Source organism: Myotis brandtii, unplaced genomic scaffold (genome assembly GCF_000412655.1).
Source record: "Myotis brandtii unplaced genomic scaffold, ASM41265v1 scaffold854, whole genome shotgun sequence".
Taxonomy (NCBI): domain Eukaryota; kingdom Metazoa; phylum Chordata; class Mammalia; order Chiroptera; family Vespertilionidae; genus Myotis; species Myotis brandtii.
The window spans coordinates 547,776-570,708 of record NW_005371468.1 but is presented as its reverse complement, the minus strand read 5'-3'; the positions used below and the strand labels follow the sequence as shown (position 1 = coordinate 570,708).

At 51.3% G+C, this 22,933-nt stretch overlaps 1 protein-coding gene, 1 long non-coding RNA gene and 1 pseudogene across 4 annotated transcripts; all 3 read right to left on the bottom strand.

Moving 5' to 3' along the window:
- Positions 1 to 312: 312 nt before the first annotated feature.
- On the bottom strand, positions 313 to 3,982 carry LOC102250521 (annotated as a pseudogene).
- A 4,406-nt stretch (positions 3,983 to 8,388) lies between these two features.
- LOC102250212 (proteoglycan 3-like) lies at positions 8,389 to 17,924 on the bottom strand. 3 transcript variants are annotated; one of them, XM_014532184.1, is made up of 6 exons: positions 17,685 to 17,924; positions 11,672 to 11,805; positions 10,967 to 11,280; positions 10,152 to 10,283; positions 9,276 to 9,372; positions 8,389 to 8,565 (listed from the first exon to the last, which is right to left on the bottom strand). In XM_014532184.1, the coding sequence occupies exons 1-6, from the start codon at positions 17,726 to 17,728 to the stop codon at positions 8,507 to 8,509; spliced, it is 780 nt and encodes a 259-aa protein (XP_014387670.1). In that variant the 5' UTR covers positions 17,729 to 17,924; the 3' UTR covers positions 8,389 to 8,506. The 3 variants fall into 3 exon arrangements, with proteins under 3 accessions (XP_014387670.1, XP_014387671.1, XP_005884842.1); XM_014532185.1 differs by lacking the exon at positions 17,685 to 17,924 and adding an exon at positions 12,088 to 12,114 and having other exon boundaries at positions 11,672 to 11,803; XM_005884780.1 differs by lacking the exon at positions 17,685 to 17,924 and adding an exon at positions 12,092 to 12,114.
- A 4,081-nt stretch (positions 17,925 to 22,005) lies between these two features.
- Positions 22,006 to 22,778, bottom strand: LOC106724508. The gene is made up of 2 exons (XR_001360322.1): positions 22,473 to 22,778; positions 22,006 to 22,440 (listed from the first exon to the last, which is right to left on the bottom strand). It is a non-coding gene; the product is annotated as an uncharacterized LOC106724508 (long non-coding RNA).
- Positions 22,779 to 22,933: the final 155 nt, after the last annotated feature.

Here is a 22,933-nt window from a genome sequence, read left to right as displayed (position 1 = left end):
CAAAGCAGGAGGGCCAGTCCCCACCCCATATGCCCCACCCAATGAGAACTTCCCCAGTGCAAGGGTGTGGGGGTGTGGAATCCCCCAGCCTGGGCTGAGAAGGGTCTTGGGAGAGCCACCCAGTCCTGGCTCTGCACTTAGGTGGCACTGCAGCCAATCCCGTCAGCACTCCATCCCCATTCCACCCATCCCTGCGTGCCACTGGCCATCCTTTACTTTCCTCAAAACCCCACCCTGCAGGAGTGAGGGCTTTCAGGATTTTCAGCCCCGGTGAGCCCTCCAATGAGCAATGAAGAAACAAGAGTCAGGAAATGCAGTGGGAAACATGGCTTTATGACCAGGAGAGGCTGGGAGTCCAGCCCAGTGTCCAGGGTGGCCCAGGGGCCGCCAGGAGGAGTGTAGGGAGAGGGCTCCAGGCAGGATCCCTTTCTCGCCACTGGTTTAGGAGGAGCAGATGAAGGGCAGAAGTCTTCCGCAACTTGACTGTCGCCAATGACCCCCTAGCAATAGAAAACACAGTGATGTCAGCTGCCAGCAGAGTGTGGCCTGTGGCCCCTTGCCCTCCAATTGTCATGATATGTTTGCCACACACCCCTACTACCTTGTGTTTGTTGAGTTTTCACCCCAGGAAGACAGGGTGCTGAGTGCTTCCTGGGGGCTCCTGGCTAATCCTCACAATGACTCCCAGAGGGAGGTGCTGTCCTCATCCCCATTGCACAGATGAGGAACCTGAGGCTCAGCGGGGAAACCACTTGTCTGTATGGCAGTGGGCAGGTGGCAGGGCTGGGATGGGAACTGTAGAAGCCTTTCTCCAGCGTGTATGGCCTCAGCCACAGTCCTGAGTCCCTCACGTCTGGCATTCAGCCATTCCTAATTTGCACATCTCTTGCTTGTCCCTCATCCACACCTTTCATTCACCTCGGCTACTCTCAATTGTCACATTAGTAGCAGAGGAAGGAAAGCAGCCCTCAGACCCCCAGCCAAGCTTCGTCTGTGAGGATGGAGAGCCCTATCCAGCCCTCACACAGAGCACCCCCTCACTCTACATCACAAGCGTCCTCACAGACAGGACATTGGTTCTCCAGTTGTGGAAAGGCTATGAGTTTGAGGAGGTGTTGCTTAGACAGTTCAAAGGGACAGTGTGTAAGAGTCCACTTTACCATCCCTTCCCTTTGCCCTGGGGCCCAGTCCCCTCACCTCTGGTGCATAGTGTCACACAGCGGCCGTTCCCACGCTGATTAGCCCAGTGACTAAAATTTATAGGGCTCCTATCAAGCCAGTGAAACCCGAAGCACTAGAACGAGAGAGGGGATAGGCTGGGTCAGAGGCTGAGGTCCAGGAAGACAGGCAGATCCAGAGGTTCCAGAAAATGCCCACTGACTGTCCCATTCTGGGCACTGCCCACCCAGCTAGGAGCCAGATATCCTGGACACCCACCCCTGAGAGTTTGCAGGCAATGACAATGGACAAGCAGTGGTCCCTCCCCTCCTCACACAGCCAGGCTTCTCAAACTTTCTGTGAATACAAGTCTCCTGCAGACCTTTTTAAATGGAGATGCTGATTCAGGAGTCTCAGATATATTTTTTAAAAATAAAAATAAATAAAACGGAGTTGCTGATTCAAGATCTCAGATGAGGCCCAAGACTGTGCATTCCTAACAAGCTATCAGGCAATGCAGTACTGCTTGGTCCATGGACCACACTTGAGTAGCAAATATAATAGCACTTACTCACCCACTATCCCAGAACCACTCTGAGAGAAGGACCCCATTTTAGACATGAGGAAGCCATTCAGCTTTAAGTGACCAAGCTGGGGAAGGAATGGATCTCTGACTCCAGTGGTGAGCTGGTAACTGTTTACCAACCAGCTCTGGGGGAAGGTGAGAAAGCAGAGCGAGCTAGGAACCCTGATTTGTAACAACAGCCATTTTCCATGGTCGAAATACACCTGCCATGGCAGATTTCATACCACAAACATGAAGTCACTGAACATGGAATTGGGAAGAGATGTGCACAATCACCAGTTCTCTCTAGCCAGCACCAGCCAGCTCCCCCACTGCCTCCCACAGGAAGGTCACTCAGCTCTTGGAATGAGTCCTGATAACAGAGAGAACTTCCTGTACCTGGGAGCTAGCCCCTCACTTACCCAGCCCCCGATGGCACCTCCAATCCAGACCTGTTGCTGGTTAATCTTACTGGACAAGCGTTGGAGTTGATTGTTGGTGCTGAGGCTGTGGATAGAGGCCAGGTTGCCTCTGTAGCACCTCCAGCAGGTGTCCTGCAGAAAGAAGAGGTGGGGTAGATAATTCACTGGGTTATTTTCACTCAAGTTCCTGAGACTCCAGAAGAGAACTCTCCATCCCTTCTCAGGTCAGAAATCAGGGATCTACTTGCTCCTTAAAGCCCATCTCTTGCTCCTTTATCTGTCACCGGGAACTTCTTGCAGGAAATAATAATAATCCTGAGAATAATCTTAGCCACCATCTACTGGGAGTTTATAATGACTCAAGAACTGATCCGAATGCTTTTCATGTATTATCTCATTTAAACCTCACCACAACATAAGAGGTTGGTACTATATATCTCCATTGTACAAGTGAAGATCCTGAAGCTCTAAAAGGTGAAGTGACTTGCCCAGGTAACATGTCAATGACAGGTGAAGCCAGGGTTTAACACAGGTATATCTAATACCAAAGCCTTTTGTCCCAATCAGTGATTCTCAAAGTACTGCCTCCAGACCAACAGTGTCATCATCACCTGGCACTTGGTCCTAAATGCAAACTCTTGGGCCCCACCCCAGACTTGCTAACCCTGAAATCTATGCTTCAACAAGACCTCTAGGAGAGTCTGCTGCTCACTAGCTTTGAGAACCACTAGTGTAAATGAATAGGGAGCAGGAGGTGGAACCCACTCTCTGCTCCTGCCCCTGGTCCTCCTTCATCAGCAGCCTCCCTGCCACTTACCTGAGCATCTGCAAATGTTCGGGGCGTCTGCACCAACCGGTAGTGGCAGGTCTTGCACCCAGGACTGCCCAGCATTTCCTCTGTGTCCTCTTCCCTGGGGCACTGCAAGTTCTCATCTAGGGCACCTGGGTCCGACTCCATGGCCTTCTTGTCCACAAAGGCATCTTGGCAGCTGGAAGCCTCCACCTGCTCTCCTTGGGACTGAATGCCTCCTCAGTTCAGGACCAACTCTCCCTCCTGCTCCCCAGAGCCTTCCAGATCCTGGCTCAGGTCTGCCTGTGACTCTTGGCTGTCCAGATAGGGGGCATCATTCCCTGGAAGAAGAGGTAGCCTGCCATCAGGTAAGGAGCTCCTTCTTCCAGGACCACGGACAGTGCCGACCACCCCACTCAAGACTTCCTAGTGCCTCCCTCTGGAGCCTAGGCCAGAAGGATCTCCTCCCTGTGGGGTGAGGTGAGAACTCACACAAAGGGGTGAGCACCTGGCGCTGGCTGACAGGTGTGTATTTCGGGGTAGGAAAAAGCTGCTCTGAGAAGGTGGGTGGGTTTTGCTTGAGGAGGAGCCTTGACAAAATATGCAGGTCACATTTCTGAGTCCAGGAGAGATCTTACCTGAGGGGAGCTGGGTCCACTGAAGAAGGAAAAGCTGTGGCCCTGGCCCAGAGAGAGCCAAAGAGGTGCCAGAAAGAGGAGAAGGGGTCAAGTTGGATGAGAAGGGAAGGGAAGATTTACCCAGATGAAAAGCAGCAACTGTCCCCAGCAGGAGGAGCAGCAGGAGCAGGGGGAGTTTCATATTCACTGTTCTTGTGGCAGGGACACGGCTTCACTTCACGCCGTGGGTTCTGTTCACTGTGTCTGCACGGCCCCTGCCACACAACAGAGATGCAATGTTTGTTTAAGTAGCTGATTAAAGGCAAACTGGAGGGCTTTCATCTCCCCCAGTGAACAGATGCTGACCTGGAGAAGCAGAAAAAGTTCCTTTTACCCAAGCATTCCATCACTGGCCCCTGGGATAGTACTTAGCCCAGAGCTGGTCTGCTCAAGTCAGGGCAAGTTCTACTACACTGAGGACGGAGTGGAAGGACAGTGGCCATCAGGGTCTTAAGGACAGGCCTCCTAGATGTTGGCTTCTGCTTTCTCCCAAGCCTTGGACCCCTCTTCACTGGACAGCAGGGGGAACACTCACCTTAAAGTGTTGGAGACCTCCACTCTTGGTGTCTCTGACTGCTGGGTACCAGAGGCAGTCCTTATACTGGGCTTTTGGGGAAGTGGGAAGAGGCCAGGATGATTGCCCCAGGCTGGGGGCTGGGTAAGGAAGTTGATAATAAGGCATTTGCTCAATTCTCTCACCTGCTCCCTGCTGGGACTGCAGGGCCCTGCCTCCTGGGGTCCACTGACACATATGGGCGTTCAAACACCCAGGTGTTCTGGAGAAGACCCCAGATGTCTACTGTCCACATATACTTACTGTTAGCACCCCTAAAGTGCCCCAGTCATAACCCCGGAAGCAGCCTTCTTCTGGTCACTATCCCAGCCAATGAAGTGGAGAATCCTAGGATGCTGGGGGACCATGAGGGAGGAGGGAGGAGGCGTCCACCTCCTGAGTGCTTGTCTAGACCGGGGACTTCATATGCATCCCATCCCAGAATCCTCACCTTCTACTCATTTCCATGAGAATGTATGATGACTCTAACTTCACAGGTGTGAAAAATGAGATTCAGAGAGAGAAAGTCCCTTGCAAGTGTGCACAGGAAGTGGGGAACTGGTATTTCTAGTCCTTCTGGCTCCCAAACCTTCTGTCATCTATCTATCTATGTATCTATGTATCTATCTATCTATCTATCTATCTATCATCTATCATCTATCTATCACTTCTTTTTCTCTCTCCCTTTCTTCCTTCTTCCCTCCCTCCCTCTCTCTCCTTCTCACTCTAGTTCTTCCTCTTCCTGTTTTTTCACCTTTAATGTGTGAAAACCTTATGCTCTTTCTTCTATGCTATAGATCTAGATCAAAGTTATCAATCTTTGCACTGTTACTATTTGGAGTAAAGTGTTTCTTTGTTGTGTTTTGGGGAAGGGGTGACTGTAGAAGTTTAGCAGCATCCCTGGTTTCTACTCACTAGATGTCAAGAGTACCTCCCCCCATCAATCTGATTGTCCCCCAAAGACTATCAAAAACATCTCCACATATTTCCAAATGTCCTCTGGGGAGCAAAGTTGCCTCCATTGAGGATCACTGGTCTAGAAAATGCCATTTAGAACAACCTCAAAGCATATCTTCAGGCAAAGAGGTGACAGCTGCAATGGAAAGCTTCATGCAGAATCTTTCAGACACCATGGGGGCCACCCTCCCCACCCCCATCCTCATCTCCACCAGCCCTCTGTCACCACCAGGGTCAGGACTAGGGGGCACTGAGTGAGGCACTCATCTCCGGTGCAAAATTTAAGGGGGCACTAAAGAATTCAGTAGTCAAGATAAATAATGCTCATGCAATCTTTCTTGTAAATAAGAATAAATGCAAAAACATCTCTGATGAATAAAATATCAAAACTTTAATCAACCCAGCTCCAGGCTCATTTACTGCCGGCCAAAGAGAGGCCACCAAGTGCCGGGCCCTGGCATTGCTGGATATCCCTGCTGGGAGCTGGTGGCCTTGGCAGGGTGGGTGACCCACTCTGTGACATTCCCTCTGGGCAATCATACTTCTTCCTCAGACCCCTCCTCAGCCTTCCAGGACTCAGGGCACCAGGGACAGGTAGCCCAGAGGGTGGAAAGGCCTTCCCTGCCTCTGCTGTCCCAGGGGACCTACAAATGGAGAAGTATCTGAGAGGTCACTTCTGGGCTTGATTGCAAGGTAACGGTCTTGGCTGTTATCTCTCTGGCCCAACGGACATGATCCTCAGCTTGTCTACCGACATGGGGTGGTGGTAGTGGGGAAATTGACCAATTCTGGGGCCCAAAACCTGGCCTTGCATTGAAATTTTGAGTCCACCCTAAGGGGGGGGGGAAGATCTAGACCCCTCCCCAGCATTCTCCTCCTTCTGGGGGCCCAGGCCAGGAGCATCTTATCACTCTCTGGTAAGGATGCTCAGCTGCTCTCAAGAGCCTAAGAGCCAGCCTCCTGGTGAGCTTAAACATACTTTCCCCTGTTACAGATGTGGAAATGTCACCTCAGAGAGCTTAAGCAAGTTGCCCAAGATCACACAGCAAGTCAAAGACAGGCCGAAGGGCAGGTCTTCCAGCTTCTTGTCCCCCCATGGCTGCCTGCCCTCTGCCTCCTCTCACTCACCTCCCTACTCTTAAGCCTGCCGCCCTGTCTTCTTTGAACTCAAAGCCCAAGCTAAGACATTCCAATGGCTTCAGTGACCACAGTAATGTCTAATTTAAAACTGGAAATGTGATTTTTGAAGGCCCACCACAGACCATACACTTTGCTACATGAAGTCTCTGACATCCATCACCCCACTTAATCTTTACAATCATTCTACAAAATAGGTATTGCCATCTCTCACCTACACACCTATACAGAAGCTCAGAGAGGTTCAATGACCTGCCCAAGTTCATACAACTAGAAAGGAGTGGCATGTCTGACTCCTAGGTTCTTGCTTCTTTGATACCCCAGACAGTCTGCATTACTCCCAGACAGTCCATCCAATGCTGCCAATGTTTTCCGCATCCGTGAAACTCCGAGTGTCTGGCTTACTGTTTGCATTTATGTTCCAAGGGGTTTCAAACTCTGCCTTTTGTCTCAAGGGTCAGTCCAGTCCCACATTAGGCAGAGGGTGGGTCTCAGTGCAGTGTGATGCAAATGAATGGCAAGTCCCAGAGTCTCAGTTTTCTCACCTGGGAGCTGAGGCAATGACAGAACCTGCCTCTACTGAGATCAGCTCCAATAGTGCTCTCAGGACAGGGCTTGGACCTGGGGCTGTCCGGAGCCAGCACTGGATCTGGGACCTGTGTCCACAGATAAGCACTGTCTGGATTGCGCTCCCGCTCTGTGATGGTGCGGTGAACAGAACTCCAGGGCTTCCACCCTAAAGACAGAGCTTAGCTTCAAAGCTTAGCTAGCACCTTGTTGGGATGGGAAAGCCCATATTTTGGGATGTAAAGCCAGTCCTCTTACTCATTACTTTTACTTTTTTATTTTTAATTCTCACCCGAGGATAATTTTCTAGTGAGTTTTAGAGAGTGGAAGGGAGAGGGTGAGAGAGAGAGAAATATTGATGTGACACAAACAGATCCATTGCTTGACTTCCACACGTGGTCCTGATCCAGGGCCTCAGGAGAAGCCTGCCAATAAGGTACGTGCCCTTGAGGAGAATCCAACCCGGGACACTTCAGTCCGTAGGCCAACGCTCTATCCACTGAGGCAAACCAGCTAGGGCTGGGAAATCTCTTGATAGACCCCTTCCAAAGAAAGGTGACCTCCCCTGAAGCAATGCATTCTTTGCTAGAACCTTCCTTCTGCTCCCTTTTGCCTATAAACACCTTCCATTATTACCGCTTTTCAGAGCTTCTTTCTATTTGCTGAATGGGATGCTGCCTGATTCATGAATCAATGAATAAAGCCAATTTCATCTTTAAATGTACTCAGTTAAAATTTTCACAGTCCTCCACTTCTTGAATCAGTGATATCACCCTCATTTGGAAAGCTGTCCCACTCCCACCCCACCCGCACCCTATAATGAATCCAAACAATGCAGGAGGGCCAGTTCCCCACCAGCCCCCACCCAATAGTGTTATGCCCAGATTTCAAGATCCCCAATAGACCACCAGGGAGCCAGCCAAGTCCGATGCAAAAGCAGAGAGTCTTTTATTATTATTACAGACCCGGGTCTGGCTCCCAGGCTCCACCGACGCAACGGGGAGACGAGAGTGCCCACCCGTGGGAAAAAGGGGTTTTTAATAGGGGGTGGAGTGAGGGGAGGAGAGATGACTGTGGGCCCTGCCGATTGGCCAGGTGCAAGTCAGGTCTTGTTACACAGGATGTGGTCATATCTATAGCGCGCAAGTCCCTTGATTGTCATTGGTTAGTTTAAAGAAATCCTGGGCGTGGCTAGCAGAGACTTGGGCTTCCGGGAAGAAGGTGCTTTCCTGAGCACATGGCTGCCCAAAAAATGGAGGACACAGGGTAAGATGGAGGGCGTAGTCCTCGCCCTTTCAATGAGAACTTTCCCCAAGGGGTGAGGGGTGCAATCCTCCAGCCTGGGCTGAGAAAGGTCTTCGGAGAGCCACCCAGCCCTTGATCTGCCCCTAGGTGGCGCTGTAGCCAAACCCCTCAGCGCCCACCCCCATTCCGCGGGCCACTGGCCATCCTTTACTTTCCTCAAAGCCCCACCCTGCAGGAGTGAGGGCTTCCAGGAGTTTCAACCCCGGGGAGTCCTTCAATGAGCAGTGAAGAAACAAGAGTCAGCAAATGCAGTGGGAAACATGACTTTATTACAGGAGATGCTGGGAGTCCATCCCAGTGCCCAGGGTGGGCCAGGGGTTTCCAGGAGGGGTGTAGGGAGGGGGCTCCAGGCAGGATCTCTTCCAGGCCACTGGCTTAGTAGGAACAGATGAAGGGCAGGCGACTTATACAACATTTTCGTCGCCAACGACCTCCTAGAAATAGAAAACACGGTGATGTCAGCTGCCAGCAGATTGTGGCCTGTGCCCCACTTGCCCTCCAATTGTCATGATATGTTTGCCACACACCCTGCCCCCCCCCACTAGCTTTGTGTTTGTTGAGTTTTCACCCCAGGAAGACAGGGTGCTGAGTGCTTCCTGGGGGCTCCTGGCTAATCCTCACAATGACTCCCAGAGGGAGGTGCTCTCATCATCCCCATTGCGCAGATGAGGAACCTGAGGCTCAGCGAAGAAATCACTGGCCTGAATGCCAGTGGGCAGGTGGCTGGGCTGAGATGGGAATTGAGGCAGCCTTTCTCCAGCATGTATGGCCTTAGCCACAGTCCTGAGTCCCTCACGTCTGACATTCAGCCATTCCTAATTCACACATCCCTCCCTCATCCTTCATCCACACATTTCATTCACCATGGCTATTCTCAATTGTCACATCAATAGCAGAGGGAGGAAAGGAGGCTCTAGGGCCCCAGCCGAGCTTCGACTGTGAGGATGGAGAGTCCTTATCCAGCCCTCACACAGGGCACCCCCTCACCCTACTTCACAGCCCTCCTCAAAGACAGGACGTTGGTTCTCCAGTTGTGGGGAAGTTGTGAGTTTGAGGAGATGTTGCTCAGGCAGCTCAAAGGGACAGTGTCTTAGAGTCCACCTTGCCGTCCCTTCCCTTTGCCCTGGTGCCCAGTCCCCCTCACCTCTGGTGCATAGGGTCACACAGCGGCCGCGCCCATGATGATGAGCCCAGTTACTAAAATTTACAGCACTCCCATCAATCCAGTGTAACCTTCTGTACTAGAACGAGAGAGGGGATAGGCTGGGTCAGAGGCTGAGGGCCAGGAAGACAGACATAACTAGAGTTTCCAGAAAATGCCCACTGACTGTCCCTTTCTGGGAACTTCCCACCCAGCTAGGAGCCAGATATCCTGGACACCCACCCCTGAGTGTTCGCAGGCAATGACAATGCAAGGCCAGTTGTCCCTCCCCATCTCACACAGCCAGGCTTCTCAAACTTTCTGTGAATACAAGTCTCCTGCAGACCTTTTTAAAATGGAGATGCTGATTCAGGGGGCTCAGATGGGGCCCAAGACTGTGAATTCCTAACAAGCTCTCAGGGGATGCTAATACTGCTTGGTCCATGGACCACATCTGAGTAGCAAACATAATAGCACTTATTCACCCACTATCCCAGAACCACTCTGAGAGAAGGACCCCATTTTAGACATGAGGAAGCCATTCAGGTTGTCAATGAGCAAGCTGGGTAAGGAAAGGATCTCCTGACTCCAGTGCTGAGCTGGTAACTGTTTTTCAACCAGCTCTGGGAGAAGGTGAGAAGACAGAGTGAGGGAAGAACCCTGATTTGTAACAATCACCAATTTCCTTGGGGTAAATACACCTGCCATGGCATGAAGTCACTGAACATGGAATGGGAAGAGATGCGCACAATCACCAGTTCTCTTTAGCCACACCAGCCAGCTCCCCTACCGCCTCCCACAGGGAAGTCACTTGGCTGCTGGAATGAGGCCTGATGCCAGAGAGAACTTCCTGTACCTGGGAGCTGGCCCCTCACTTACCCAGAAACTCATTTTGCCTCCAATCCAGACCTGTTGCTGGTTGATCTTACTGGCCAAGCACTGGAGTTGATAGTTGACACTGCGGTTGTGGATAGACACGAGGTTGCCTCTGTAGCACCTCCTGCAGACTTTCTGCAGAGAGAAGAGGTGGGGTAGATAATTCACTGGGTTTTTTCCCCCCTCAAGCTCCTGAGACTTCAAGAGAGAACTCTCCATCCCTTGTCAGGTCAGAAATCAGGGATCTACTTGCTCCTCCAATTCCATCTCTGGCTCCTTCATCTGTCATGGGGAACTTCTTGCAGGAAATAATAATAATGCTGAGAATAATCTTAGCCACCATTTACTGGGAGTTTATAATGACTCAAGGACTGATCCAAATGCTTTTTGTGTATTATCTCATTTAATCCTCACCACAACATAAGAGGTTGGTACTATATATCTCCATTGTACAAGTGAAGATCCTGAAGCTCTGAAAGATGAAGGGACTTGCCCAGGTAACATGTCAATGACAGGTGGAGCCAGGGTTTAACACAGGTATATCTAATACCAAAGCCTTTTGTCCCAATCAGTGATTCTCAAAGTACTGCCTCTAGACCAACAGTGTCATCATCACCTGGCACTTGGTCCTAAATGCAAACTCTTGGGCCCCACCTGCTAACCCTGAAATCTATGCTTCAACAAGACCTCTAGGAGATTCTGCTGCTCACTAGCGTTTGAGAACCACTAGTGTAAATGAATAGGGAACAGGAGGTGGAATCCACATCTTCTCCTGCCCCTGGTCCTCCTTCATCAGTAGCCTCCCAGCCACCACTTACCCGAGCGCCTCTAAATGTTCTGCGGGTCCGCACCAACACGTAGCGGCAGGTCTTGCATCCAGGACTGCCCAGCATTTCCACTGTGTCCTCTGCCCTGGGGCACTGCAAGTTCTCATCTAGGGCACCTGGGTCCGACTCCATGGCCTCTTCATCCTCAAAGGCATCTTGGCAGCTGGAAGCCTCCACCTGCTCTCCTTCAGACTGAATCGTCTCCTCAGTCAGGACTGACTCTCCCTCCTGCTCCCCAGAGCCTTCCAGATCTTGGCTCAGGTCTGCCTGTGACTCTTGGCTGTCAGGATAGGGGGCATCATTCCCTGGAAGAACAGGTAACCTGCCATCATGTCAGGGGTCCCCTTCTTCTAGGACCACGGACAGCTCCGACCGCCCCACTCAAGCCTTCCTAGTGCCTCCTTCTGGAGCCTAGGCCTAAGGATCTCCTCCCTGTGGGGTGAGCACCTGGTACTGGCTGACAGGTGTGTATTTCGGGGTAGGAAGAAGCACCTCTGAGAAGATGGGTGGTTTTTGCTTGAGCAGGAGCCACGACAGAATGTTCAGGTCACATTTCTGAGTCCATGAAAGATCTTACCTGAGGGGAGCTGGGTCCACTGAAGAAGGAAAAGCTGTGGCCTAGCTCAGAAGAAGCCAAGAAGTTGCCAGAAAGAGGAGAAGGGGTCAAGCTGGATGAGAAGGGAAGGGAGGATTTACCCTGATGAAGAGCAGCAACTGTCCCCAGCAGGAGGAGCAGCAGGAGCAGGGGAAGTTTCATATTCACTCGTTCTTGTGGCAGGGACACGGCTTCACTTCCCGCCGTGGGTCTGCTCACTGTGTCTGCACGGCCTCTGTCACACAACAGAGATGCAATGTTTGTTTAAGTAGCTGATTAAAGGCAAACTGGAGGGCTTCCTTCTCCCCCAGTGAACAGATGCTGATCTGGAGAAGCAGAAAAAGTCCCTTTTACCCATGGGCTTTATCACTGGCCCCTGAGATGACACTTAGCCCAGACCCTTTCCCTGCTCAAGGTCAGGGCCCGCTCCACTACACTGAGGACGGAGTGCAAGGACAGTGGCCATCAAGGTCCTAAGGACAGGCCTCCTAGGCTCCCTGGGCAGCTGGGGGAGCACTCACCTCTGAAGTGTCAGAGACCTCCACTCTTGCTGTCTCAGACTGCTGGGTCCCAGAGACAGTCCTTATATTGGGCTTTTGGGGAAGTGGGAAGAGGCTTGGATGATTGCCCGAGGCTGGGGTGCTGGGCAGGGGAGCTGATAATAAGGCATTTGTTCAATTCTCTCAACTGCTCCCTGCTGGGACTGCAGGGACCTGCCTCCTGGGGTCCACTGACACACATGGGTGTCCAGGTGTGCTGGAGAAGACCCCAGATGTCTACTGTCCACATATACTTACTATTAGCACCCCTAAAGTGCCCCAGTCATAACCCCACGAGCAGCCTTCCTCTGGTCATTATCTCGGCCAATGAGGGGGAGGATCCTACAATGCTGGGGGACCATGAGGGGAGGAGGGAGAAGGCAAAGGGAGTCCCACCATCCTGAGTGCTTGTCTACCAGGGACTCATATGTATCCTATCCCAGAATCCTCACCTTCTCCTCATTCCCATGAGAATGTATGATGACCCTGACTTCACATGTATGGAAAATGAGATTCAGAGAGGAAAAGTGCCTTGCAAGTGTGCACAGGAAGTGGGGGATCTGGGAATCCTAGTCCTTTTGGCTCCCAAACCTTCCATCTATCATCTATCTATCTCTTTCTCTCTTTCCCTCCCTCCTCTTTTTTTGTTCTCACTCTAGTTCTCCCTCTTTCTATTTTTTCATCTTTAATGTGTGAAAAACTTATGCTCTTTCTTCTATGCTATAGATCTAGATCAAGGTTCTCAACCTTTTCACTCTTACTATTTGGAGTAAAGTAATTCTTTGTTGTGTGTTGGTGGGGGAAGGGTGGACTTAGAAGTTTAGCAGCATCCCTGGTCTCTACACACTAGATGTCAGGAGTACCTCCCCCATCATCTGATTGTCCCACAAAGACTATCAAAAACATCTCCACATATTTCCAAATGTCCTCTGGGGAGCAAAGTTGCCTCCATTGAGGATCACTGATCTAGAAAATTTAGTCCAACCTCAAGGCATATCTTCAGGCAAAGAGGCGACAGCTGCAATGGAAAGCTTCATGTAGTAGAATCTTTCAGACACCATGGGGGCCACCCTCCCCACCCCCATCCTCATCTCCACCAGCCCTCTGTCACCACCAGGGTCAGGACTAGGGGGCACTGAGTGAGGCACTCATCTCAGGTGCAAAATTTAAGGAGGCACTAAAGAATTCAGTAGTCAAGATAAATAATGCTTTCATGCAATCTTCCTTGGAAATAGAAATAAAAGCAAAAAAATCTGTGTTTAGTAAAATATCAAAACTTTAATCAACCCAGCTCCAGGCACATTCACTGCCGTCCAAAGAGAGGCCAACAAGTGCCGAGCTCTGGCCATGCTGGATATCCCTGCCGGGAGCTAGTGGCCTTGGCAGGGTGGGTGACCCACTCTGTGACATTCCCGCTGGGCAGTCATATCTCTTCCTCAGACCCCAGCCCAGTGTTCCAGGCCTCTGGGCACCAGGGACAGGAAGCCCAGAGGGTGGAAAGGCCTTCCCTGCCTCTGCTGCCCCAGGGGACCTACAAATGGAGAAGTATCTGAGAGGTCACTTCTGGGCCTGATTGCAGGGTAACAGTCTTGGCTGTTATCTCTCTGGCCCAACGGACCAGATCCTCAGCTTATCTACCGAGATGAGGTGGTGTTGGTGGGGCGATTGATCAATTCTGGGGCCCAAAATCCTGGTCTTGGATTTAAATTTTGAATCCACCCTAGAGGTGGGGGGAGAGGTTAGGGCTTGACCCCTCCCCAGCATTCTCCTCCCTCTGGGGCCCAGGCCAGGGGCATCTTATCACTCACTGGTTGGAATGCTCAGCTGCTCTCAAGAGCAGGCCTCACGATGAGCTATACACACACATCCTTTGAACAGCCCTGTCTTACAGATGTGGAAATGGCACCTCAGAGAGTTTGAACAAGTTGCCTAAGATCACACAGCAAGTCAAAGACAGGCCTAAGGGCAGGTCTTCCAGCTCCTTGTTCCCCCATGGCTGCCTGCCCTCTGCCTCCTCTCACTCACCTCCCTTCTCTACAGCCTACCCCCCGCCTCCACCCTGTCTTCTTGGCACTCAAACCCCAAGCAAAGACATTCCAATGGCTTCAGTGACCACCGTAATGTCTAATTTAAAACTGGAAATGTGATTTTTGAAGGCCCACCACAGACCAAACACTTTGCTACATGAAGGCTCTGACATCCATCACTCCACTTAATCTTTATAATCATCCTACAAAATAGATATTGCCGTCTCTAGTCTACACACCTAATACAGAAGCTCAGAGAGGTTCAATGACCTGCCCACTTTCATACAACTAGAAAGGAGTGGCATGTCTGACTCCTAGGAACTTGCTTCTTTGATACCCCCACACAGTCGGCATTACTCCCAGACAGTCCATCCAATGCTGCCAACGTCTTCAGCATCCGTGAAACTCCAACTATCTGACTAATGACAGAATCTACCTCTAATGAGATCAGTTCCAGTAATGCTATCAGGAGAGTGCCTGACACCTGGGGCTGTCCGGAAGCCAAGACTGGAACTGGGACCCGAGTTCACAGATAAACACTGTCTGGATTGCTTATCTCCTGCTCTGTGTTGGTGCCGTGGATGGAACCCCAGGGGTTCCTTAGCATCACAGAGCTTAGCTAGCACCTTGTTGGAAATGGGAAAGCCCATATTTTGGATGTAAGGCCAGTCCTCTTATTTTATTACTTTTACTTTTCTTTTTTTAATCCCCACCTGAGGATATTTTCCCATTGATTTTTGGAGAGAGTGGAAGAGCGAGGGAAAGACAGAGAAATATCGATGTGAGAGAAACAGATCCATTGGTTTCCTTCCGCATGTGGCCTGGGCCCTGGTCAGGGCCGGGGAGGAGCCTGCAACCAAGGTAGGTGCCTTTAACTGGAATCAAAGCCGGGACTCTTCAGTCAGCAGGCGGACACTGTATCCACTGAGCCAAACTGGCTAGGGCTAATTTTACAGTTTTAAAACTTTACTTGTGGATGTATAATAGGCATCTGGTAAAGTAGATGAGCTGCTTGGGAATTTTTACAGAATGAGTGCATCCACATAACCATGCCCAGATCAAGGTACGGAATGTTACCAGGAGCCCAGATGCCTTCTTCCTGCCCCACTTTTGACATTAATACCCCAAGGGGATCCTTACAGACTGGACACCACACTTCTGTCACAACACCCCACTCCGACCCCCCAACAGAAGGTTTATGAGGAACAAGGCAACGTTCACCACCACTTAGTGCGGAGCCTGACACCTGGTAAATGCTTAATAAACGGGAGTTTTTCTTGATTTTTATTAGGAATATTTGAATAAAGGGAAGCAATATCTTCCCACACCAGAATATGAAGTCCTCGAGGGCAAGATGGCAGCAGAACTTCAGCCGCGCCCTGCCCAGCACCCAGCCCAGGGCTGAGCCCCACACAGGTTTCAGAACCCCAGCTTCGGTTTGATTTCTATCTCTTTCTCAACTTACTGTGCAACCTTGAGCAAGTAGCTTCTCCGATATGGGCCACAATAAAAAAAAGTAAAGTTCTTCATTGGCCTCTCTAAGACCCTGGTCCCATCTCTAATCTTCTGAATTTGAGGAGTCTCAGAGGAAAAGGGCTTCGGGCATTGACTTTCTGCTCACCTCCCCAGTGCAGAGAGGGTCCGGGACGCCTGCCTTCCTCCCCTGCGATTGGGAATCCCTCATCTCCAACTGGGCTGGAGTCCTGTGGCCCAAGATGTACCCAAGGGTAATGGAGTTTCCCCTCTGTGCTCCATCCCCACGCGATCATGTCCCGGAGGCAGCCAAGGCTTCCACCAGGGAACCCTCACGGTTAAAGGAGCATGCTCCGGAATCCGTAGGTGAGTGAGTGATGGAAGAAAGCAATCCTGGTTTAAGATTGCCACAGAGTGGGCCGAGCAGATGCGCCCTGCAATGAGATCTCAGGCAGGAATGTTAATGACAACCACAGCAGCAGCCAGTGTTCAGGAAGCACTTTCTGCGTGCTAAGTGTTCCTGGGGCTCCATATCATTTAATCTTCTCAACAACGCTAAGGCAAGTACCACTGTCATCCGTGAATTACAAAAAGAATGGGGCTCAGACTGGTGAAGGTACTTGCCAGGTAAGTGTCTAAGACAGGATGTGAGTGGAGAGCCTGCCTTCTTACCCTCCACACCACACTCCCCAGGGAGGTGAATAAATGGCACAGAGCACCCACGGGGACCCTGGAAGTTAGTGGGACAGGTGATGACACGGGAAGCATGGAGAACATGCTTCTTGGAATTAAAAGGACCCTGGCTAGGCAGGCACCTCACCTCCCAGGCTCTATTTGCCCGTCTGTGAGTTTAGTTAAAGATGACAACCTCAGGGGGTTTGGGGAGGATGCACTGGGAAGCTGGTTGTGCAGTGATCTACGAAGTGCCTGACACGTGGTGGGTCCTCAACAGACTCTCTGAATATTATCCCCGTTGTAGAAAGAGAGGCTCGGAAAGGTTAAGTGATGCTCCAGATTTCACGTACTAGTAAATGGTGGAGCTTGAAAAGGCATCCATCATCCACGGGAAGAGATTCTGAGCATATTCTACGTACACATCACTACACGGGGCAATTCACAGCCCCCACAAGAGGATGCGTGGTCTCTGCCGTTGGACTGTCCGAGTCACGAGTACCTGGAATTACGTCTGCACCTCCCTGCCTTGGAAGTTCAGCAACGAGATTGGAGGTTCGATCTATGGGAAGAGCCCAGGCATAGGGCTCGCACAGACACAGCAGGGAGGTTTGTGTCTGCCCCGTGAGGGCCCATGGATTTCAGCTGACTCGCTGAGTCCCATTTGGCAGAGGCAGGAGGAAGTGAATGGGAAAGGCGGGAGGCCATGGTTATTTGTGGACTGGACTTTCAGGCTTGTTGGTCTCAGCACCAGGCTAGCCACACACACCATCTCTAGGCAGCTCCGCCAGACCACCAGAAGACTCCCCAAGATGACTGAGGGGGCCTAGGGGAGGGGCCGGGTGGCTCAGGGTCTTCCTCCTTGATAGGCCATTCTCTCTTGGCCAGGTGTAGGGGGACAGCATTCTGACTCAAACCGTCCATCCTTCCATCTCTTCCCCAACAGGACACCCCAGAAATACCCAACCTTCTGCAACACCTCCTGGTGCAAGTCACCCTGCAGTCTCTGCAAGCCAGTCCCTGGGAGGGGGGGACCAGAGATCTCAGGGTGATGGGGAGTTAAAGAGGCTCCTTCTCTTCCTCCCTTTATTTTCTGTTTTCCTTTCTTTCTCTCTTTCTTTCTGCCTCTCTTTCTTCCTCCTTAGAAGATTTCCCATTATAAACAGTACAAGAGAATCTGTGTCGCTTTGTTAGGCAGAAACAAGCTGGGCAAATGCTCACAGGGTGGTTTCATCCTGAACCAAGGCATTCCTCCGGGGGTGAAATGCAGGCACACCTCGCTCTGCTCTCCCCCACCCCCCTGCAGTCGCAGCTGTTACTAACAACATCTGGAGCACGCACACCTGCTGCCGGCCCGGTGGGATGTGTGCCAGGTTTGAAGTGCCTCCGGTTCATGAACTCACCCAATCCTTGCAGCTCCATGATGTGTTCCTATTGCTATTCCCATTTTGCAGGTGAAGAAGCGGAGGCACCTCGACCCCAGAGCCTGTGTGGGGAAGAGCTGGGAGCTGGTCTTGGACAGTCCAATGGCAGAGACCAAGCTCCTCTAGCTTCTGTTCCCAAAGGTTCTCTCTAGCCTGCTCCACAAGCCCCATTACAGGCAAGGAAACCGAGGCTGCTCAGAATCAAAGTTTTCATCAAGGTCACTCAACTGGTCGGAGCCTTTCCCAGTCCTCGTTCAGGCCTGGGAGGTAACACTGGTCGCAGAAAACTCACCGCTGAGGGGCCTTGGAGCAGACATTTGCAGTTAGAAAATAAATAATCCAACTCCCGGGTGTCAGGGCCCACGGGACCACCCTGCCTGCCAGTGACTCAGCTCTTCTGTGGGCAGTGACCTGGGGACTCCTGGCCCAGAAGCCACAGACATGTCCCACCTGGGGACTCCCCATGGACGAGCCAAGGACCATAGCCTGTGCCTAGAGCTGGAGGGAAGGGTCCTTCCCTGTTGCACCCGGGACACACCCAACACATTTAGAGGCATCTACCCCTGAGGGCTGGCAGAAGGGACTTCGGAACAACCACTGGAGTCCTTGCCCCAAGCTTCAAATTTGGGGACAAGGGTGCAAAGCCCCTGGGAAGCCAGCAGCCAACACCTTTGGCTAAAGAGTAGATTCACAAACAATGATTAATGGCTACGTTGTCATTCCCTAGAAACTTCTAAAGTGCCTCTTTGGCAACAGCGGGCCCCCTGGATCCTATTGTCACTTATATTCTCCCATCTGCTGACCTCGGCTGTTCCCACAACTCCTGTCATCTGGGACCCCTGCTCAGGCAGCAGAGAGGGGACAGCAAGAGAGTGGGGGCACAGTGTCCCAAGATGCATATGAAGGGGACCTCAGAGCGGGTAAGTGGGGGATAAACGAAGTGTGATGTGGCCATGGGATGGGGTTGTAATCAGTCGTTTGCCACCACGGGTTTGAGGACTCTTTGATGACATAGAAAAGCCTATGGGATCCTCTCCATTGGCGCGCGCACTGGCATGACTCTGCAGGACACATGCCAGCGTGTGCACCACTCTCGTTTCAGAGCCACGGAACTTGTTTTTCATGCAGTTCTTTATGTTCTGCTCTGTTTTACAACCACCATGTGTATCTTACATAAGAATGGATGTAAAGAAAAGGGGACGACGGCTAAAACGAACGTGACCTTAGGAGTCAGACAAATCTGAGTTTAAATACCAGCTGCACAACGCGATGGTCAGATGACCTTGGACAAAATGTGCCATCCAGAGCCTGACTTTCCTCATCTGCAAACTGGTGCTGATGATAGAGATGGTCACACAAAGTCCCTCACTCGTGTTGTCAGCGGCCCTTTCATTTTTTAATATTTTTAATTGATTTTTGGAAAGAGAGGAAGGGAGAGGGAGAGAGAGAGAGAAACATGGATGTGAGAGAGAAACATCAATCGACTGTCTCCTGCATGCACCCCAACCTGAGATGGAGCCTGCCACCTGGACATGTGCCCTGATCAGGGATCAAACCAACGGCCTTTCAGTGCAAGGGATGATATTCAACCAACTGAGCCACACCAGCCCAGACTCAGCTGTCCTTTAAATGGCAGGTGCTCTCCAACTCATGAAGTATCCTCTGCTCCCAGAGAAGGCCCACCCCACCTGGCAGGCGGCCTTGGAGGGGACAGATTTGCTCCATTCTCTCTGCTGAGGCTGGTAGCGGAGAGGAGGGTTGGGCTGGGGTCCTGTTGCTGAGTGAAATGAAAACTTGTGAAACTCATGGGTTGCCTTCTTCCTCCTTTGAAAGAGCAGTTGGTCCCATTTGAGGAAGAGGTTACAGGAGGCAGGCTCTCAGGACAAAAATAGGCTGTGCATGTGGCTGCTTCTCTCACTTACTCATCTTGCCCAGAAATCATCTCTGACTCTCTCTGAATATGTGTTCTTTGTGCTTCCTGAGGAATCCAGGCACTATATATATATATATATTGCATCTCTATTGAGATATAACGCACATATCACACAATTCACCCACTTAAAGGGTTTAATTCAATAGTTTTCAGTATATTTCAGAATTGTACAATCACTATCAATTTTAGAAAATTTTCATCACCCTATAGAGGAGCCCCTTCCCCATTAGCTGCCATCACCTGCTCCCCCAGCCCCGGGCAATGCCTACTCTACTTTCTGCCCCTAGAGATGTGCCTTTTCTGGACATTTCACAGCCAAATGAATCATAGACTATGTGGTCTCTCTTGACTGGCTTCTTCCACTTGGCATAGAGTTTTCAAGGCTGATCCGTGTCATAGCTCGTATCAGTACCCCATTCCTGTGTGTTGCTGCATAATGTTCCATTGTATGGCTCTGCCACATTTTGTTTCTCCACTCACCACCTGGTGGACATTCAGCATCCTTTTGGAATTTAATACATTAACTGTAATGATAGCTGTGATCTGTTGAATACCTACTATGTGTGGGCACTTGACCCAATTCTAATCCTTACAACAGTCCAGGAAGGCAGGAGTACTTCTCCCATCATGCTGATAAATGAGCTGAGATGTAGAGGTGAAATGGCCCATCCAAGGTCACACTAGTGACAGAGCTGGGATGACAAAAGAGTTGGCTTGGCCCCTCCACATCCTCCCACTGCACCTCGCTGCCCTGCCACCCCGGCTGCTCTGCTCTCTCCTTCCAGTTGGCTCTGAGGACAGAACAAGGAAGAATCCACTCACCTAGCGATTATTATTCAACAAGCTCTAACTGGCACCACACAGGTGGCAAGCACACATTAGTCACTGAGCAGGTGAGACCCAGATGCCGCCTCCTGGCGCTGGCTGTCCAGGTGAGGTGAGGTTGTCATTTGAGGAGCCAGATGCTTGTCACCAGAAAGGGTGTGACCAAGTGCCAGGAACTCAGGGCTGCTAAGAGCCCAAGGAAAGTCTTTAGAGGAGATGGCATTTTGAACAGGACCCCCGAGGACCAGGCAGGTTTCCCTGGCAGAGATGGGGCGAGCCCCGAGTGCAGAGGAAGTGGGCCTTCACAGACCCTGAGACCAGGAACCTGGGTCCATGGGGATGAGTTCTGTGTCCTTGGAGGTGGAAGGTGAAGAGGGCAGGGGAGAGGAAGAGGTTGGCATCACATTGCTAAGAGCCTTGAATGCAAGGCAGGAATCTAGACTTTTTATGTGGGCAGCAGGGAGCCTTCCTGAAAACAAAAACAGAAACTTTCTGAGCAAGATTAGGTGAAAGATATCGTTAGGGCTCTGGTGTCGGTCTCCAGACCCAGGCTCCTGGACCCCTGGAAATTACCCTTCAGCAGTTCAGAGAAGAGCTGGCTTCAGACCCTGTGCATCTCATTCCCAGCAGCTACGACCATGCCTGACCCGTTCATTGTAGGGGCTCAATAAACATTTGTTGAATGAATGATAATGAATGGTGTCGGTCTCCAGACTCAGGCTCCTGGACCCCTGGAAATTACCCTTCAGCAGTTCAGAGAAGAGCTGGCTTCAGACCCTGTGCATCTCATATTCCCAGCAGCTAGGACCATGCCTGACCCGTTCATTGTAGGGGCTCACTAAACATTTGTTGAATGAATGATAATGAATAAATGAATGAATGAATGAATGCCAGCCCCCTCTCCTTCACTGTCCTCCCCCAGCTAAGTGGAATGGAACATCTAATGTATCACAGATCTCCCATCTCCCTCCGGGCCCCTCAACTTCTCCCTCCTTGCTACCCTCTCCTCTCTGGCCATGGGCAAATAAAGGAAAAAACACTCAAGTGTCCCTGCCATGTGCTAAGCAGTAGCAATTACTTTAAATTCTCACCATCGCCCTCAGGATAGAAATGACTAACTGCACTTCACAGGTGAGGAAATTGTGATTCAGAATGGTGCAGGGACTTGCCCCGAAGCTGAGTGGCAGCCTGAGACCCACATGGGGACCTTCTGACTCACCTAGTGTTCCCACTTGAGTGGGGGGGAGTGTTGAGGTGGAGGTGAGGTGGGAAGAAGAGGAGACAAAGGAAGAGATTCCTTGGGGCAGGAGGGTCTCAAGCCCTCATCCCAGAACCAGGTGGGTGGATCCCAGTCTCAGGGCTTCTGTTCCACCTGTGGGTCCAGCGGCCACACCAGGATGCTGCAGTCAGATTCCTCCACCTCCACTTGGGCGCTCACTGCCCCAGGCTGGGGCACCGGGTAGGAATACACACCCATGCCCACACACGCGCACGCGCACACACACACCCATAGCCCCAAAGCCTGGAGAAGCGGAGCAATAGTTGCCTTAGGCAGAAATGCTTTATTTATCTCAAAATTATCCCCCAGAGGAAATTTTTGTTTAACACTCTAAGTTTAAGTAATCATGCCCCTTCTTGAAGATGAAAACATGCCTAAAAGGCTTCGTTGGAAATCCTTCGGTCAAGCAGGCCAGCTGGTTCCCAAGGCTCCTTGGGTGGCCTGACTCCATCACTGTTCTTAAAGCCTTCAGGAACTTCAGGAAGAACCTCCAACTCCAGAACCCTCTCATTTTACAGATGGGAAGATTGACGCTTAGACCAGACAAGCGTCTGCCTCAGGTCCTCCAGCATCAGTGGCAGAGCTGGGACTTAGGTCCAGGGACCCCACCCCCACCCTGTCTGCCCCTCTTCCTCTCCACGGCTCACTGCCATCCTACCACCAAGGCTGTGCCTGTGAGGGGGAGCTGGGCGCCACCTCTAGACACCAGACAGCGTAGCTGAGGCATGACGACCTGACTTGGCTCTTCACCTGGAAATCCACCTGACAGCACAGAGCCCAGGCACATCCGGGCCTCAGGGCCAACCATCACATCACCTCCCCTGGGCCAAGTCTGCCGAAGCCCTGGGCTTCCTGCCCTGGACCAAAGAGAACCTCCCCGTGCCTTTGCCTCGGGTCTACATGATGTCAATCAGCCTGGCAACTGAGATTCTTTTCCTGCTGATCAAAAGTCTTAACTGGCAGTTAAATACATCTTCTTTTTTTAAAAAGATAAAGACATGCTACTTGCCCAGCCGGCATGGCTCAATGGTTGAGCATCGACCTATGAACCAGGAGGTCATGGTTTGATTCCCGGTCAGGGCACATGCCTGGGTTGTGGGCTTGATCCCCAGTGTGGGGTGTGCAGGATGCAGCCGATCAATGAATCTCTGTCATCGTTGATGTTTCTATCTCTCTCCCTCTTTCTTCCTC